The sequence below is a fragment of the Schistocerca americana genome, chromosome 1, assembly GCF_021461395.2.
Source record: "Schistocerca americana isolate TAMUIC-IGC-003095 chromosome 1, iqSchAmer2.1, whole genome shotgun sequence".
Lineage (NCBI taxonomy): Eukaryota > Metazoa > Arthropoda > Insecta > Orthoptera > Acrididae > Schistocerca > Schistocerca americana.
In genome coordinates this window covers 744,858,657-744,873,838 of record NC_060119.1, presented here as the reverse complement: position 1 = coordinate 744,873,838, position 15,182 = coordinate 744,858,657, and the positions used below count along the sequence as shown (strand labels likewise).

The following is a 15,182-nucleotide window of genomic DNA, read 5'->3' as shown; positions in this document are numbered from 1 at the left end:
CAGAATCTCTGGTTTTCGTTGTTTAGTAAGAATGGGCTGCCATTCCTCGACAGACACTCACACACCTCATTGAAACTGTCCCCAGCAGTGTTTAAGCCGTCATAAAGGCGAAGAGTGGACACACCCCGTAGTGACGTCCACAAATGGGTGTCTGGATACTTTTGATCAGGTGTTGTATAAAAGTACACGACACTATCCTGCCTTTCCGAACTATTAGTTCATCCTCGGGGAGGAGAAAGATATATACTGGGAAAGACTAGAAAGGAAGGCTAGGTCGCTCAGGCCTGACTACGAGAGGAACCCAGCTGCTGTGAAGATGAAAGAACATAAATATCAATTTTTTACGAGTCAGACAGAGGAGAAGTAAGGCCATTGAAAGCTATGGAGATTCGTGTGTTATTTTTACATAGAAGCTTCATCTGAGAATACTATTTAGTCAGTAATTCGTACGCCATATACTCATATTTTCAATGCACTTTTACCATGTAATTTCCTCTTAGTTTTATGTTAGATAGGAAAAAGTCAGCTGTGTATTTCTCCACAGAGGAATGAATGAGGTACTGTAGAATTAAAGTATGTGTAGATCAGGAGTATTGGGATATGTTCAAATGGTTCAAATGGCTCTGAGCACTATGGGACTTAACATCTGTGGTCATCAGTCCCCTAGAACTTAGAACTACTTAAACCTAACTAACCTAAGGACAGCACACAACGCCCAGTCATCACGAGGCAGAGAAAATCCCTGACCCCGCCGGGAATCGAACCCGGGAACCCGGGCGTGGGAAGCGAGAACGCTACCGCACGACCACGAGCTGTGGACATTGGGATATGTGCCAAAGTTCATTTAATTTATGCTGCTCAGACAATATTTAGAGCACGGTTCAAAAATGGTTCAAATGGCTCTGAGCACTATGGGACTTAACATCTGAGGTCATCAGTCCCCTAGAACTTAGAACTACTTAAACCTAAATAACCTAAGGACATCACACACATCCATGGTCGAGGCAGGATTCGAACCTGCGACCGCAGTGGTTGCGCAGTTCCAGACTGAAGCGCCTAGAACTGCTCGGCCACGCCGGCCGGCTTTACAGCACGGAATAGATATTAATTTGTAAATGAGTTTTTTTTACTAATGAAGAATTGCCTATGTCTGATACAGTGCCAACTTATGACATCAAACACAAAAAGAGCAGCAGAACTCACGAAGAGGTACCATGATGGCTTACACCTGGGAAAAAAAAATCACGTGTGGATTTGCATGCTTTCTGTGTATAGCACACGATAGAAGCGCACTATAACTTAAGCAGCGAGGAATTGTGCTACAAAAGAGCTGTACGGACTGCACTCCCACAAAGTAGGCGAGAATTTCTAAAAATGTAGGAGACACAGTGAGAATGCAGAGACGTACCGTGAGGCCGTGGTTCCAGCAGCTTCCCTGGTGCGAACAGCCCTTATTGCTCTCGATGTCGCCTGAGCGCCGAGACGGCCTGAAGAACCTGCGGCAAGGACACATACACACCATCGCTGGAGCGTCGACAACCGAGAATGAACTGCTCCTATATACATCTACCAGTAAATTCTAGTATATTTATTGTCGTGTTAGCTCCAGACGCTAAACTGTAACATTCTTGATCGTTCTGACGTTAAATCTTGACAAAGCTAGAAACCAGACATCAGTCTTTCTTCTTCATCTACTTCCACTTCACTACCATATCATTGCATACGCATGTGTAGAGGACAATTAATTAACATTCATATCGAGTTCAAACTGTGTATACTTCAAACTGAAGCGAATGCAGTGATGTGTTTCCTTCAGTTTAGAAATCGAGTTGAACTCACGAGGGCTTAAATCAGGGGTAGGTGGTATAGCACTTAGCAGCCGCATCAGTCAAACAACTTCCACTGTACGTGTTTGAGCATTGTCCTGCAAAATGACGTCAGGTCCTGCATAAAGTGTCATCGCTTCTGTCTCTAAGCTGGTATTAGGTTGTATTCCAAAAATGAGCAGCATAGAGACAGAAGTGATAACACTTTCTGCAGGACCTGACCATCAGTTTGCAGGACAATGCTCAAGCACGTTCAGTGGAAGCTGTTACTGATTGGTGTGACTAATGGGGCTGCTAAGTGCTGTACCACCTACTGCACTCCCCTGATTTAAGCCCTCGTGAGTTCAACTCGATTCCTAAACTGAAGGAAACAAATCACGGCATTCGCCTCAGAACTGCTACAAATTCGTGGGGCAGTAGACCGCGCCGCTCGAAGTGTCAATACAACTGGCACTTCTAACAGTATCCTACGACTTTCACATCGCTGGCAACGGGTTATACACAATACTGGTGAATATTTTGAAGGTTAATAAAACTTTGAAACACGTATCTATTTTGTACGAGCTGTAAATAAATAGTTGCCACTATTAAAGTTCCAACCCTCGCATGAACTGTATTTTTCAGGGCTATATTGTGAAACATGTACTGTACGTACTTTTATCAGCAGTATGTCTAACCTTAAAGGTTAGACATACTGCAGACGAAGTGGACACAGTTGTAATCAGCAACATGTCCGATTGTTATACATAAAGATTAGATATACTGCTCATAAAAATACGTACATTACATGTTTCACTGTACAACGATGAATAATTTGGGCTAAAAATAAACTAAAAATTACTTATGTGGTGAAAAAACAGAAGTAGCAACATAAAAAAAAGAATAAAAATGACATTAGCCTCTATGTCGCATTTCAGCCTTTGTCACACACACCATCTGTACAGAGAATAAAACACATTACCACAGTACAAGAACACATCATTAACCAAACAGATATATGCAATACTCCTAAATAATTTTATCGGTATGTTACAAAATGGATTTCTCATGAAACGAGACTGCATCGGCCTGCCCCGCACTGACTGCTCCCGCCATGCAGCAGCAGCGTTCAGTCGCTCCTGTGGTAGTAGCTGTTCTTCGTGTTTGAATGACCCTGTCAACACGTATAGATAAAACGAATGTTGCAATAGGCCAATCTGGGACCGTCCTATCGAATGGGGGTGTAGAATTCCGCTCTGAAAATGATTTTGTTAGTAACAGTGAACAAACCGACGCTTCTGTCGATAGTGAGCGTCGCATGGAAGACGCGATGAGTGGTATTTGTGTGGGCTGCGAATGAAAAAACAAAATTGCAAATGCCTGCCAATACACGAGAGAAAATGCACTTGACGCCTCTTAGCAGAGACATCCTTCGTACGGGGAGTCGCAGAAATCTCGCGACAAACTTTGAGAGGCTGTAGACGGTGTCTTGAAGAGCAAAAAATTGAGGATAGAAACCCATGTCCAGAAAAGTCATCTAGCGACGCTACAGAGCGTCGAAGTTATTGGCTCCGGCGCCTGTCACTAGGCAACCACTTCAGCGGCAAACGTGACGCTGTACACTGATGGACCATAGGCGGAACGTCTGGCAAATGTTGTTCGTTATTCAGTGATCGCGACTGATTGTCACGATCGACAAGTGTTGCGTAGAAAAGCCTTGTCTGCTGTGAATGTGATGCTCTGTTGCCTTTGTAGAAGACGCTTCCGGACACGGCATCTGCAGTTCAATTTTCTCGTGTGTACCGAAAAGCGTTGGAGATTTTAAATGCTTGCAGGAGAAAATTAAATTGTGGATGGAAGCCAGTGTCTGAAACGATCCTCCACCGAGGCACCAGAGTATCACATTCATAGCATACAAGGCGTCTGCATGCACCAGCTAGTTCCGTCTTCTCCACTGACGATCGTGGCAATCAGTCGCGATCACAGAGTAACAAATAGCGTTGCGAAGCGTTCCGCCATTGGTCCACCGGCGCAAAAAATCATGCATTCTGTCGAAGGGGTGGCCTAATGGCACGCTATACGGTCATTGGATGACGTTTCTGGACACGGGTTCCTACCCTCGCTCTATTCCTCAAGACACCCTCCACAACCTCTCGAAGTTGTCGCCACATTCATGGGAAAGGTATAAAGAACGAGCTAAGATCGGATCACGGGGACCGAAGGTGTTATTCCCGGCTGAGTCGGAAATTTTCTTCGGAGGGGACTGGTTATTGGTGTTCGCCTAATCAATTCACCTCATCTTCTCAAAAATAACTTGGACCAGGTGGCAGAATAACCGCAGACTGGGGCTCCTGGCCCATAATGCCACATCATCAGTTCTTCCGTAAACACATACCGTATTTACGAGAATCTAGTGCGCTCTTTGTTTTACCATACGAAGTACTCGAAATTAGGGTGCGCATAAGATTCGATGTCGCATTAGATTCCAGTACGAACTTGAATCGTTCACCGGTATTCCTTACTCGATGTGATCTGAAGTAGCAAAGCACTTATAGAACTCTCGCAAAAAATATAGGTATAATATCTGAGAATTAAAGAAAAGAAGACGTAAATTGGTTAAGACGTTATCGAGTTAAAAGAGCTGGTGTATATTTCAAGTTCTGAATTCCGTTCGCAGGCGTCAGAACAAAATCCATTACTGCCACGAGAGGCACGAGAGTTGTCGTCGAAAATAGAACTGTCGTTATTTTTCGTTTTTATTTGCTCGTTGAAATTTAGGTACTGTCCTGTACATTACAACGCATTGTTGTACTTCTTAACCTCGGTTCATTATTGTTGGCCTTCCACAGTACTACCCACCATTGTGTTTGCATTAGATAGGCACGAAATCGAAAGCAAGCAGAGAAGAATGTTGTATGAAGCTACTTTCAAGCGCTAAATAATTCTTTATGCTGAAAAATATGGTAACAGAAGGACAAAAGAGAGTTCATTGTAACTGAGAGAAACGTTCGCTTATGGAAGAAACAGAAATTGGGATTATTTGCAACTACCACTATTAGAAAGAAATTCACTTAACCTCGCAAAGGAAGACTTCCTGGCGTTGAAGTAAATGTTTTGGAATTCGTCCGAAAAAAGTGGAAGAATGGGCAACCTGTGACCAGTGACAAAACACAATAAAAATAGCAAAAGAGGTGGCTGCAGCTCCTAACATAACGAAGCAAGAGTTTAAGGCTAGCCGGGGATGGGTTGATCCCTTTATGAAACAAACAGGCTCATCTCTGCGACGCCGCACAACAATATGCCGAAAGCATCCACAGGATTTCGAGAAGAAACTTCAAGAATTTCAGAGGTATGTTACCACACTTTTCGATGGGCCAAATAGGCAACGCTGACGAGACCCCAGTTTGGTTTGATATGCCACGCAATTACACGACTGACGAGAAGGGTACAAAAGATGTTACCATCAAAACACCTGAGTGTGAAAAACAGCGCGTAACAGTAATGCTGGCAACCACAGCTGATGGGAGCAAACTTCCACATTTTTTAATCTTCAAGCAAAAAATATGCCCCAAGACTCCACAAAATGAAAAGATATTCCCTGATGACGTCATTGTTCGGAATCAAGAAAAGGGATGGATGACAAACTTTAATGCTTGACTGGCTACTAAACGTGTGGGAACGCCGTCCTGGTGGACTTTCCAAGCAACCATCAATGAAATGTCTTGATGCATTTCGGGGTCATCTCACTGACGACGTAGAAAAGAAGATCCACACCCTATCTTGTGACCTTGTTATTATTATATTTTAGTGGAGGAATGACTTCTGTATTACAACCGCTGGACGTTAGTATCAATAACTTTCTAAAGGTTACGTTCAGGAGAACGTAACAGTACAAAAAATGGTTTTGCGAACCAAATCGTGAACTGACTCCGACAGGAAAAATTAAGCGTGCTGCACCCTACATTATTGCGCACTGTGTTTCGGCTGCCTGTAAACGCATCGAAGCACCAATGATCGTAAAATCATTCAAGAAATGCTGTATTTCAAATAATCTGGATGGCAGTGAAGATGATGTGCTCTGGGACGACACCGAGGATGGCGGATGGGAGGGAAGGAGGAAATGAATCGATTTCTGAAGTAGACTCTTCCGAGGATTCCAGTACTGCGGACATTATGAGTAACGAATGTAATATACAGTATGTTTCTTTGTATATCATGTAGGTAACCAAGTTAGGCGTTCTGTTTTAATAATGAAAATGTCACTTAGTACGGTAATGATTAACTTAAAAATACATTCACTATCGTTTGAAATAAAGTTAGCATTGTAAAATAAATTTAAACAATACAAAAATATCCTACCAGCGCTGTCCCAAAATTCCTATTTTTATTAATTTAATTTTTAAAATTGGGGTGCGCATTAAAATCGATGACGCATTAGATTCGTGTAAGTGTGGTAATACAGTCGAGGTTATTTAAAAAATTCAACGATACTGTGAACCAACAACAAATACGAGGGTTTTCCAGAAAGTAAGTTCCGATCAGTCGGGAAATGGAAACCACAGAGAAAACCAGAAACGTTTTATTTGCAACAGTTAGGTACATCTTCCACCTGCTTCTCTATATAGTCGGCGCTCCAGCTTCGAGTTTTGTCGTAGTGTTGTATCAACGTTCCAAAATCCTCGTCATAGAAAGGAGCGGCCTGTGCTTTCGGCCAGTTGTCTGCACTGGTCTGCAGCTCGACGTCTGTGGAAAAATTTTGTCTTCATAGTCAGCGGTTCTTGTGAGCAGAGATGAGACTCTGGGGTACCCAATTACGGACTACATTGGGGGTGATCAAACACTTCTCATCGGAAACGTCGCAGGAGCGTCTTCATTGCCCCCGCAGTGTGAGGCCGAGATTTGGCATGAAGAAGGAACTGCTCGACAGTTGTGTTATGTGGGCTGCATGACACAGGCGAAATCTGTATTGAGGCACGCATACTTGGCGGTATGCGCTATTCCCTACGCATCTTTAAGCGCTCACTGTTCACACAAAACTGAAAAGAGCGACGCGACACGATCGACGGGCATACTAGAGACTCTGCCGAACACATCTGTGCAAAGCTTTACCGGATTTTCCCAGTGGTTTCCACTTCGCGACCGATCGGAACTTACTTTCTGGACAACCCTCGTACGACTGGCACGTCTAAGGTGCTACTGTAGCTGAGCTGCAATGATCACTTTAACAGACTTCAATATTTTAGTATCAGAGCACGATACAAAAGACGATGTACAAGGTTTGTCATAAAAAATTAATATTCGTAACATGGGGTTCCTGATGACAACCAGTATGCTTCTCGGCATCAGCTCGAGCGCAGCTGGCGGAGCCGGGCAGGTGGGTGCTGACCAGAAGATGGGCGTGTCCTTGGGGTGGTCGCCGCGCCGCAGCGTCCACATGAGGGCGCCGCTGGCTGCCGTGAAGAGCAGCGTGAGGCTGGCGCGGGAGCGCACGGTCGGCCAGGGCGCGGACAGCCGCCGGAACAGCCACTCCAGCAGCTGCGGACCACCACATAAGCTCACAACCCAGCCACGCTACACTACACATTAACTAACAAATAAAGCAGCTTCTGTTCTCGTGTAACGTGGGAAGCGGCGAGGGGAGCGAAACCGTCGCTACACTCAATCAGTGCACTGGTGTGCTTATAGTCTAACATTCTGCGTGGTGTCTGTTTGTTCTAAGTCGTGTCTCCCTACCACTTTCGCGCAACGACGCTCTGAGTGTGTTTTTTAGGGAATTGACTAGTTTGAAACTGGGACCTGTTGCTGGTAAGGAGACGCCAGACCACACATGACATGTAGAGTTCAGTGAGACTAGCGATGATATAATCGAATACTTAATGCTTTCAGCGTCAGCTCCACTGCACTCGCTGTAAAAGAATGTTAATACTAACTAAATTTAGTGGAAGGGGTTCAAGGCTTTCCTATTTTTAGTTAGCTGGTAAAATAACGTCGAGAAAGTAGTTAAGTTTACCATTGGAATTTTTATTCTACTCACAAAACATTGTTTATAAATTGCACTATTGATAAAAGGAAATATTTTAATACAGGATGATAAAAACCAACGGCGTTCAACAAAAATGTGAACGAATATTCCCTGAATGGGTTTCCAAGTTCTACAATGGATCGAAGGATGACCTATGCCATATCACATCTATAATCTAGGTTTAAGTTAAGTTTCATAAAAGAGAAAACTATCAAAATGGTCTAATTTGTCGTAAATCACAGTGGCTGATGTGGCTTCTCAATAATTACGTAACAGAAAAATCATCGCGTTTCAGATTTTTAACTTCTAATAGCAAATGTGAATACCACGAAGTTTAATCGACGATCGACACTAGTATTACGTAAAAAGGGTATGTAACAGATGAGACTTCTGCACTTCTGAGTGAAGCGTTATGCGCTGTTAAGCGGCATCCTGTGGGTTCATTACCTTGTCGGTGTTTAGGCAGCGTCAGGGGGCGGCGGGCGGCGCAGCTCCACACACCTCGCCGTCTCGGAAGCAACTCTTTTCTAACTTCTTCTTACTACAATTTACCGAAGTTGGTTTAAGAAAAGCTATCTGGCTGTGTTTTCAACTGACCAGTCAGGGTCTCAATGTTAACCTTAAGCTCCATCTACAAAAATTCTGTGTATCCAATGAGAAACGTTATACTTTTCGTGGTGGGGCAATGTTTTTAACGTTTGCTACGTAACAGAGACTCTTATAGTCTCACGATAAAACTTGAAGCTGGTGTGGCCCTTTTAGTGTTATCGTAAGATCTATACTGTTCTTCTGGAGGGCTCTATCTTTTAACATGGGCTGGGGGGTGGTCTTGGCGGTCGGCTGGATTTTGGGTGTCCCTTATCGTAGGGCCTTCTAGCTGTCCCTTATTGTAGGGCCTTCTAGCTTACACGACTCTGCTCTCGGCTTCTGTTCTCGTTTCTCCCCTCTGAACTGCATCTGTTTCACGGTGGAAAGGTATGACACGCATTTAGGCGTTCTTTTGTTAGTCTGTGGTATTCCATTTGCTCACTCATTGATCGTATTACTTTGATTAATTTAATGTCAGGATTTATTCGGAACTATGTGACATACTGTCGGATTTGCTATCATGTCAGGGTTTTCATGGAAGGTGTTGGATTTGCCTGACACCTTACAATAGTCCTACACAAATTAGTTGCAACCTGATTTCTAAGGTCACACGTATGGACGCTGTAGTAACAAGCACCGTCTGCAAGCGGCCACCACAGCGCTCCACTTTCTGCGGCGATAGAAAAGCCTCTGTCTCCTACAAAACGCATACTAATATTCTAAATTCACTTACAATACACACCTTTACAATGCCCAAAAGCATGTCAAAAATCTCTTCTAGAATTTAATTACGGCCAGTTATGATACTTTTTTAGAATGGGTGAAATTTTCCATCTGGGAAACAGCTTCGGCTATATTATGTCATACATCGAAAAATTTAGAGTTAGATGAAAAATTTTTTTCGTTGATAACCAAAATACACTACTGGCCATTAAAACTGCTACACCAAGAAGAAGTGCAGATGATAAACGGGTATTCATTGGACAAATATATTATACTAGAACTGACATGTGATTACATTTTCATGCAATTTGGGTGCATAGATCCTGAGAAATCAGTACCCAGAACAACCACCTCTGGCCGTAATAACGGCCATGATACGCCTGGGCATTGAGTCAAACAGAGCTTGGATGGCGTGTACAGGTACAGCTTGAAACGTCACAGGTTTACGCTTCATTTAACTAAATGATTAATTTCTACATGTTTAATAATTCATTTTACGCTGAGAGCGTCCTTTCAATGTTTCGTCTAGCTAATTAACCTCTGGATTCAAGAATGCTTCCGTGTATATTTTTTCTTCTGTTTGTGTCACACCTCCTCTCTCATCCTTTGATCCCGTGATGTATGTGGATGGATAAACGTAATTATGTATGGAATATATAATAATCTGGGTTGGTCATAGATGGTAGCAGTAGGGTAGTTTAGCACCAACATAACGTGAGCAGATTCGGAAGAGAGTTTGTGATTCCAAAGATAGAGGGGATGAGTAGGGCAGAGTTTGTGAGGTTGGTTCTCACTGGGGTCCTACCCCCACCACCAGTTTTTTTGAACGGTTGACGGTTGGTCCTGGAACGCGCCATGTTAGGGCACTGGGGCCGCCGATTGAACGAGACGGACGCAGGGGTGCGCCGCTCGTCATGGATGGTGAGAAAAGTTATTCATAATGTAGGCTTTTTGGGGTAACATTGATTCTAAAACATGTTCGGGTGTGAATTAATACCGGGAAACGTTCAGCGATATTTTATTTGTTTAAATTTTTCAGATTAATGTGTTTCAACTAGCGGATTTGGGCGCGAGGTGATTGAGGGCATTAACCAACGGTTCTTGTTCTTAGGTCAATAGCGGATAGGTTCATTAATTTTCATTTGTTGCTTAGTTTAGTTCTGGATACAAGCAATATAAATTTTTCATAATTCAACGGTTTATTTTACTTGTTTCTTTGTTGTCGAACTTGGCCACGTGTTGCCAGCATTCATTACGGTAGTCACTGGATTTGCCTTTCGTTAATCATAGCATGAATAAAGTGGAGTCATGAAGCCTGGGCTGGTTTGCTCACGTTGCATTGCGGTTGCATAATACCCGGTTTCAACATGAACTTATCCGCATGGTACTGTATGTGTAGTAAACCAAGTAATGTTTGAGAGAGTGAAAGGTAATATCCTTCCCTACTCCGCGCGTTAAATAGGTGTGACAATAAGTAAATGGTGTTCAGAGGTCACCATTCAATAACATTCATTTTTACCCATTTTAATCATTAGTAGATGTAACTGACGACGAAGTGTTGTCTATGTTTCCGGTATGACGAGATGCAAGAGATAGTCAGTGCTTCATGAATGTTTTGTCACTGAGAGTGGTCGTTTTCTTAAATATAATAGATTTCATCTATGTTTTGTCACAGAGGGTAATAGTTTTCTTAAATATTATCGAAATAAATCAGAATGATAATTGAAATTCTCCCTTAGCGTTATTCGGTATCCGTCATCCATACCACTGAGATAATGACTATATTCTATGAATTTTCAATCCAGGCATATCCATTGTATGCATTATGCACTTTATCAAACTAACGGAATTCATAGTATAAAAAAAAAGAAAGTCTCACAGTCCCTAATGTGCACGTATTGTTCCATGGCCATTTACCGATGTTGCGTTATCCGTTGCTTCATTTTTAAATTAGAACACTATCTTTTCTACGGGTTTGATTACCCATATCTCAACTTATCGGGCCTAATTGAAAGAATTAGACACATAGCGGTATAAATGGGAACCATGGAGCACTGCGTCCGCTTATATTAAAGGGAGATACTTCTTACATGAAAAATAATCAGCATAACAAACTAGGGGTAGACTTTCAAGCTCTCCATGCAGCTTCAACACGATACCACAGTTCATCAAGAGTAGTGACTGGCGTATTGTGACGAGCCGGTTGCTCGGCCACAATTGACCAGACGTTTTCAATTGGTGAGAGATCTGAATAATGTACTGGCCAGAGCAGCAGTCGAACATTTTCTGTATCCACAAAGGCCCGTACAGGACCTGCAACATGCGGTCGTGCATTATCCTGCTGAAATGTAGGGTTTCGCAGGGATCGAATGAAGGGTAGAGCCACGGGTGGTAACACATCTGAAATGTAACGTCCACTGTTCAAAGTGCCGTCAATGCGAACAAGAGGTGACCGAGACGTGTAACCAATGACACCCCATACCATCACGCCGGGCGATACACCAGTATGGCGATGACGAATACACGCTTCCAATGTGCGTTCACCGCGATGTCGCTAAACACGGATGCGACCATCCTGATGCTGTAACCAGAACCTGGATTCATCCGAAAAAATGACGTTTTGTCATTGCTGCACCCAGGTTCGTTGTTGAGTGCACCATCGCAGGCGCTCCTGTCTATGATGCAGCGTCAAGGGTAACCGCAGCCATGGTCTCCGAGCTGATAGTCCATGCTGCTGCAAACGTCGTGAACTGTTCGTGCAGATGGTTGTTGTCTTGCAAACGTCCCCATCTGTTGACTCAGGGATCGAGACGTGGCTGGCCGATCCGTTACAGCCATGCGGATAAGATGGCTGCCATCTCGACTGCTAGTGATACGAGGCCGTCGGGATCCAGCACGGCGTTCCGTATTACCCTCCTGAACTCACCCATTCCATATTTTGCTAATAGTCATTGGATCTAGACCAACAAGAGCAGCAATGTCGCGATACCATAAACCGCAATCGCGATAGGCTACAATCCGACCTTTATCAGAGTCGGAAACGTTATGGTACGTATTTCTCCACCTTACACAAGGCATCACCACAACGTTTTACCAGGTAACGCCGGTCAACTGCTGTTTGCGTATGAGAAATCGGTTTGGAACTTTCCTCACGTCAGCATGTTGTAGACGTCGCCACCGGCGACAGCCTTGTGTGAATGCATGGCCTCTTGCATATCACAGCATCTTCTTCCTGTCGGTTAAATTTCGCGTCTGTAGCACGTCATTTTCGTGGTGTAGCAATTTTAATGGGCAGTAGTGTACTTTACTCGGCAATTGGTCTTTCCGAAGTTCCATGTCACATTGCGTTTGCTACCTATAGGCATCGGAAGGCGGCGGCTATTTTCTTATTTTTGCAATTTTGTCAATACTTAACTAACAACTATTCTATTTCCTATAAAAAGGAAATGCACATAGGGTATAAATCTCCATAGAGCGTTTGAACATGTCAAAAATCTGTTCTGAATATTAAATGAGGTCAGAATTACGTTGTGTTCTTGAAATAGTCTATATCCCGGAAAGCTTGCACTGATTTCCGTTGTGGGACTATGCGGCAACACGTTGGGAGCCAGCAACGTCAGGATGCCACTAGCATATTGATAGGGAAGCAGTCCAACACGCTAGCTGTCAAATGCCAGCTACTTTAAATCAGACCTCACATAACACGACGAACCTCTGCAGGCTAGCCACATGGCAGGAAGCGTTATGTACTCCTGCCCTAGGCCTCAGGTAAAGAGGCACCTAATGATTAAAAGTCAAGCAGTCTGATTACAGGTTTAGAACGCTTTGATATTGGACAACCTACTGGTGTATTCCTTTTTTTCTGTCAGTTTCGTTCCGAGTCCCTTTAATTGTCAGTTGCCATCCAACTCATTCAAAAATTCTGAGAAAAATGCCACAGTATTATAATGATTCTTAAAGCATTAAAGAGCCGAACCTTGCTGGCGCTGTCAGTTAGTGCAAGGTAGGAAGGTAGGATGCGAGGTACTGGAGGAACTAAAGCTGTGAGGACGAACCCTGAATCGTGCTTACGTAGCTCAGTCGGTCAGTCGGTTCTCCGCCGTATTGCGAAGCGGACGTGCGCGGGGCTCTGTGCGGCTCTCCGCAAGCAGGCCGTTGTTTACTCGCGCGGGTAGTGGTATTGCAGTGTAAACAGATAACCTCAAACGACCATGGCGCTTTCTTATAGAAACGCCACGATTAAATTAACGTTCCTTGCCCAGTACGCAACACCTAATGGATACGAAGTAGAGCGTTTCCTGTATGAAGTAATGCACCGCGATCGACAGGAACTTCTCGCTATACATCTTTCGATCGTATCAAGCACAGTTTACCTGAAATTTGTCGATGAAGCAGGTGCGAAAGCCTTATTCGCCGTTCCGCCGATGGATATCGTTTCCACCCCTCGAACAGCAACAAGCAGGACTTGGCGTTCGGAACATACGGATCTTCGAGATGTCGTTTGAAATGCCGGCCACGCTTGTCGTGAACGCGCTGCGGCTTTACAGGGGAGTACTAAGTCACGTGGAAGAAAAGTGGCATACGTTCGAGACATATCCTGTTCTGAATGGAGTGCGTCAGGAGCGAATCGAACTGCACAAACACATCCCGTCGTACATGACGATCAACTGCGGGCTTGCTCAGGGTGCCGGCAGGAAGGGCATGTACGCTCTGAATGCTTACAGAGACGCCTCTTCCAGACACCACGTGCAGACACGACGCCTACAAGGCAACCGATAACGTTGCCTGTTACATACGGTGAGGCAGCGAGGAACATGATGGACGCGGACGTTGTTCCGTTCCAGTTATCGACCCCCGTGGGACCGGTCTCCGTGCCCACGACGACGCAGCCTTCATCGGAACCGTCGCCATGCTCGACAGCAGAGACCAGCCGTGTACAGAAGGAGAGCATCAGCAGATCGATTCGAGCTCGGACACGGAGATGCGTGAGGTGCCTTCTGTTTATCACGATCCGCAGGACGCGGACACGCGTTCCCACAAGCAGAAGTCGCCCAAGCGCGAAAGAAGAGGAGGCTGTCTGCAGGAAATGCTTCGCGAGATGGTGGCACGTAGCAGGAGGATGAGGACAATTCATCTGCGGCACGGGCTGTGGACCCCACTCCAACGGCTCCTGGTTCGCTGCTGGCAACGTCAGCCCAAGGACAAAGCCACACTATGCTCAACTCACTGACGAGCCCCCTGGCGATTTTGTGGCTAAGATACCAAATGAACGTCATATAACGTACCACACCTTCAGCTTGGTGATTGGGCGTCCCAGATAGAGATTGGAAAGAATGATATCAGACTCGAGCGACAACCTGATCCCCGCGGCCGACGGATCGTCGGACGGACATCTTGGCTCTGCCGATCAGTAATATCTATGGTGCGGGTGGCAGGGACGGTGGGACGGGCGACATGTCGCTTACTGGCTTAAACGACTGTAGGATACATCTTCGCAATATCCAATGGCCCAGGTGTATCGGATAGGTACAGTCAATATCAACGGCATTAGTTCCGCAATCAAAACCCAGCTGTTGAAGGACATGATATCGCCTTTCTTCAAGAGATACGGCCTGATCTTCGCCTGGATGTTTATGGATACGCGTCTTACGTCAACCCAACTTCTGATGGCGGTAGTGGTTCGGCCATATTACTACGCGATGGCATCGAACCAACGGATATTCAGTATTTGCCATCAGCGAGAGGCACTGCGCTCACGATCGGCGCAGTCCGCCTTGTGAATCTGTATGTCCCGTCTGCGAAGCGTCGAGAGCGAACGCTCTATTACTCCACTGAGGTAGCTTAATTGTTTCAAGGCGCTGCAGAGCACTTCGTGGTGGGCGGGGACTTAAACAGCGTCTTACACCCTGAGAATCAGATCCCACGTCCCATGTCCAGCCCTTCACGCTATGGTCCGGAATCTCGCTTTGCATGATACATGGACACTTATCCACGGTGACCGATGCGTGTAAACACACTTCAACAGCCACTCGGCAATCAGGGTG

At 44.8% G+C, this 15,182-nt stretch overlaps 1 protein-coding gene across 1 annotated transcript in view; it reads right to left on the bottom strand.

Annotated features, from left to right (window-relative positions):
* Positions 1-15,182, bottom strand: part of LOC124545251 — a 170,473-nt gene that overhangs the window by 34,752 nt on the left and 120,539 nt on the right. The window contains exons 4-5 of the mRNA XM_047124127.1: positions 7,192-7,340; positions 1,409-1,496 (exon numbers count right to left, since the gene is read on the bottom strand). Coding sequence (XP_046980083.1) covers positions 1,409-1,496; positions 7,192-7,340 — 237 coding nt within the window. The remainder of the gene's footprint in view (positions 1-1,408; positions 1,497-7,191; positions 7,341-15,182) is intronic.